At 43.6% G+C, this 4,468-nt stretch overlaps 1 protein-coding gene across 2 annotated transcripts in view; it reads right to left on the reverse strand.

Moving 5' to 3' along the window:
* LOC106874412 (alpha-1,3-mannosyl-glycoprotein 2-beta-N-acetylglucosaminyltransferase) overlaps positions 1-4,468 on the reverse strand; it is a 151,214-nt gene that overhangs the window by 13,732 nt on the left and 133,014 nt on the right. For both annotated transcript variants that reach the window (XM_052972864.1, XM_052972863.1), the window contains 4 exons: positions 3,161-3,332; positions 2,298-2,406; positions 1,512-1,650; positions 344-478 (listed from right to left, as the gene is read on the reverse strand). In XM_052972864.1, coding sequence (XP_052828824.1) covers positions 344-478; positions 1,512-1,650; positions 2,298-2,406; positions 3,161-3,332 — 555 coding nt within the window. The remainder of the gene's footprint in view (positions 1-343; positions 479-1,511; positions 1,651-2,297; positions 2,407-3,160; positions 3,333-4,468) is intronic.

The raw sequence follows: 4,468 nt of genomic DNA on the forward strand, positions 1-4,468 counted from the left end.
CAGACACACAAACATATGCACATATATACGACGGGCTTCTTTCAGTTTCCGTCTACCAAATCCACTCACAGGGCTTTGGTCGGCCCGAGGCTATAGTAGAAGATACTTGCCCAAGGTGCCATGCAGTGGGACTGAACCTGGAACCATGTGATTGAGAAGCCAGCTTCTTACCACACAGCCACTCCTGCGCCTATATACAGATATGCAGCAAAAAATTAGACACATACACATACCGAAATATATACATATAACATGCACACATGCATAGTCATACATACATACACACGCACACATTGTTTGGTGACATCATCACCATCATTGTTGTCAAGATTAAGATACTGACTTGCATCATTAGACACCATTCCGTCCTTGCCGTTGTCGTTCCATGCAGAGACGCACCACAGCAGGGGATCAGCTCGAAGAATTGGGTAAGTGGCAGCAAAATATTCAAAAAAATCAGGAGATATGTCAAGGTCATCTGGAAAATCAAAGAGAAAAAGAGAGAGAGAGAGTGAGTGAGAGGGAGAATATAGAAGGAAAACTGGGAATGTCCACAGCATCACCAGCAGTATCATCAACATTATTGTCATCATCATCATCACAACCAGCACCACTATCATAATCATCATCATCACTATCACCATCATCACTATCACAACCATCATCATCATTATCACAGTCACCGCCACTACCGCCACCACCACCACCATCATCATACCACTACCATACATCATTAATCATTGCCATTGCAACCACCACAACCACCGAGCCCATCATGATGAACAAACAAGGAAATCTCTACGTGGTCGCATGTTCTGCTAGAAACAGCAGCCATACAGTCCTCAAATATCTTCCTACGCCCTTGAAAAAAATTTGCAAAAATCACTCCAGATAATGCAGTTCTAGGTGCACGACAAGATGGTCACAGCTGGAAATATCATTCCATCATAAATTTGTTCAATCAACCAGGACTGATGTGGAGTGAAGTGAAGTGGGGGGGTGGGAGTTAATTGACATCAGCACCAATAATGGCAACAACACGACCACACCCTACCATGCACATGCACACACACAAACACATACATGTATGCAAACACATATACGTGCACACATACACACGCGAACAAACATGCATGCGCGCACACATGAACACAAATGCCTGTGCACACATAAACACAAACACATATGTACACACACACAAATGCACACAGACACACACATGAATACATGCATGCCTGTGCACACACACACATGTACACACACGCACACAAACATGCACACAAACATATGCACACACACACACATGAACACATGCATGCACACGAACACACACGCACACACACATGCACACGAACACATGCATGCGCACACATGTACACACACACATATGCATACAAACACATGTAAACACACACACCCATACAAACAAAAACATGCACACATGCACACGAACACAGCCATGCACGCCCACACATAGATCTTTGTACAGAGTGTCCCAGTGAAGTGCTTACCTTCAACAATTATCACAGCTGAGAAATTAAGTTTCACTAATACTTGATTGATGGCCCACCTGTAGTGTCGGGCTATCTTGTAGTAACCTTGGAATTTGGTCTGTGGCCATGGCAGGTTGATGTCACTCAAATCAGGATGCTGCAAAGACAAAAAAAAATGTTTGGTGATATTCATTCCGATACTCTGAACTCTGGGTTCAAATCCTGTCAAAGTCAACTTTGCCTCTCATCCAACCACACCGTGAGTGTAGAGGGTGCTTTTACGTGCCATCGACATGAGGGCTAGTCAGGTGGTATTAGCATTGACCATACTCAAATGGTACTTTTTATGTGCCACCTGCACAGGAGCCAGTCTGATGGCACTGGCAACGACCATGCTCGAATAGATGATGGATCCCCTTCGGTCAAGAATGACCATGGCATTGCACCTAGAAAGTTACCTTTTGAGGCACAAGGCCAGGTAATGTTGTTTATGGGAGACCGGCAGACGCCCATGCATATCAACCACCCCTCTCCATGCTACAGATGTCCTTCAAGGGAAAGGCAAAGGCCAATACAGCTTGGCACCAGTGATATCACAACTCATTTCTACAGCTGAGTATCGTGAAATAAAGTGTCTTGCTCAAGAACACAACACACAACCCAGCCCAGGAATTGAACTCACTACCTCATGATTGCGAGCCCGATGCTCTAACGACTGAGCCATGTGTCTTATATATATAAACACACATCTACACAACCTACCCATCCTCATTTCTCGACATATGCAATAAAAGACCAGCTTACCTTGATGTGTGTAACTTTGTCCTTGTATCGATCAATGGTCATCGACGTCTTCACGTGTCCACAGTCCTGGCTGACCACTATAGGGAACTTGTGAGGATCCTTGCGATATCTGCAGCAACAAAGGATAGAGAGAAGACACTAAGTACTGGAGGAATCTTTTCCAAAATAAGCATTTAACAGTATGGGTGCAAACATGGTTGGGTGGTAAGAAGTTTGCTTTCCACCCACATGGTTTCAGGTTCAGTCCCTCTGTGAGACACCTTGAACAAGTGTCTTCTATTGTAGCCCTGGGCCAACCAAAGCCTTGTGAGTGGATTTGGTGGATAGAAACTGAAAGATGACGTATGTGTATGTGTGTATATGTATGTATGTGTGTGAATATATCTATAGATATATATATATATCATCATTGTTTAATGTCCGTTTTCCATGCTGCCATGGGTTGGACGGTTTGATTGGGGACTGGCAAGCCAGGAGGCTGCACCAGTCTCTAATCTGATCTGGCAAGGTTTCTACAGCTGGATGCCCTTCCTATCGCTAACCACTCCAGTACCGCATGACTGGCCCTCGTGCTGGTGGCACGTAAAAGCACCCACTACACTCTCGGAGTGGTTGGCATTAGGATGGGCATCCAGCTGTAGAAACTCTGCCAGATCAGATTGGAGCCTGGTGCAGCCATCCGGTTCACCAGTCCTCAGTCAAATCGTCCAGCTCATGCTAACTTGGGGATGATGATGGCAGCCAACACTAATTTGTATTGAGCAAAATGAAATATTGTATTGGAATAAGAATGGAAATTTAAAGGGTGTGGAGTGGAGTGAAGGTGGGGGAGAAAAAGAAATCCCCAAATAAGGGTCACTTACTTGATCAACTGATCGAGGCTACGACTGACTTGTGTACGGTCACAGGCTATTAGTAAAACAGGCAGAACCGTTTCTTCAGGACTAGTGGTCGGAAAGTCTCGGATATGTTTTTCAAAGATATTGTTATGATTCACTTTCGAACCATTGCCATTGGACAACTGACCTTTATGACCTAGCAAAAAATAAAATAATAATAATAATAATAATAATAATAATAATAATAATAAGAGCACTCAGGGAGCGCAAACCTCTGCCAAGGCAACACCAATGTTCTCTCAATGATTAACCAGAGATGATTTTTAAAATGAGAATATCTGAAATAGACCCGACCACTCTCAAAAATTAAGTAAAAAAAACAGGAAAAATAATCCAGGATCCTTGTCTGGTACCGGATTGATCCCAAAATCTAAACAGTTCATGCCAGTCATGAGGCCAAACATCCCTGAAAGTTTCATCTGGATCCATCCAGCGGTTCTTGAGATATCTTGTCCACAGACAAAGAAACAAACAAACATGACTGAAAACAATATCTCTGCCTTCGCTGAGGCAGAGGTAATGAATAAATAAATAAACACAAGAGAAGAAAGAGACGAAGATGGAAGTCAGAGGTTAGCTTAGAATTAGAATATTTCTGGGAAGGTGAATAAAGAAAAGTCGTAAGAAAGATTGGTTGGCGCGCTGGATGGATGGGTGAATAGAAAAAAGCCTTTTGGAATCAAATACAAGCAACCATCATCATCATCATCATCATCATTTCAGTGTCTACTTTTCAGTGCACCTGAGGGTCTGACAGTGTTCATTGAGGTACACTTTCTGTGGCTGGCTGCTTTTCTGGTAGTGTTGGTCGCTATAATGAAGTTAGTGGTGATGGCCACAGTGGTGACAGTAGGGATGATGCGGCAGTGGTGGTGGTAATAGTTTAGTTAGTCACTATAGTTAACAACCTTACATTACCGATAGTGTGATGGTGGTGGTGGTGGTGGTGATGTTGGGAGCGATTGTAAAAGGAAATGTTAGCGATGGCCGTTGTTGTTTAGCCCCAGTCTAACAGCCCCTCATGAGCCGACCTATGATCAAAAGCTTCCCAGCCATGACCATCCCATCTATTTAAGGGTTTCCTGGATTATATAACCCAAAGTTTTTTTTTTCCTTATTTTTAAGACGGTAGGATGGTGTTCGAGGGATCTTTGGCTGTTGTTTTTGAACAAGCTGAGCGACCATACAGCAGGTTCCTCATCAGCTCTTTGATGATGTTCCAAATATAGGTGGTGGTGGTGGTAGTGGTAAGGCGGTAGTAGTAGTGGTGAT

This window comes from Octopus bimaculoides, chromosome 14 (genome assembly GCF_001194135.2).
Source record: "Octopus bimaculoides isolate UCB-OBI-ISO-001 chromosome 14, ASM119413v2, whole genome shotgun sequence".
In the NCBI taxonomy this organism is placed as follows: Eukaryota; Metazoa; Mollusca; class Cephalopoda; order Octopoda; family Octopodidae; genus Octopus; species Octopus bimaculoides.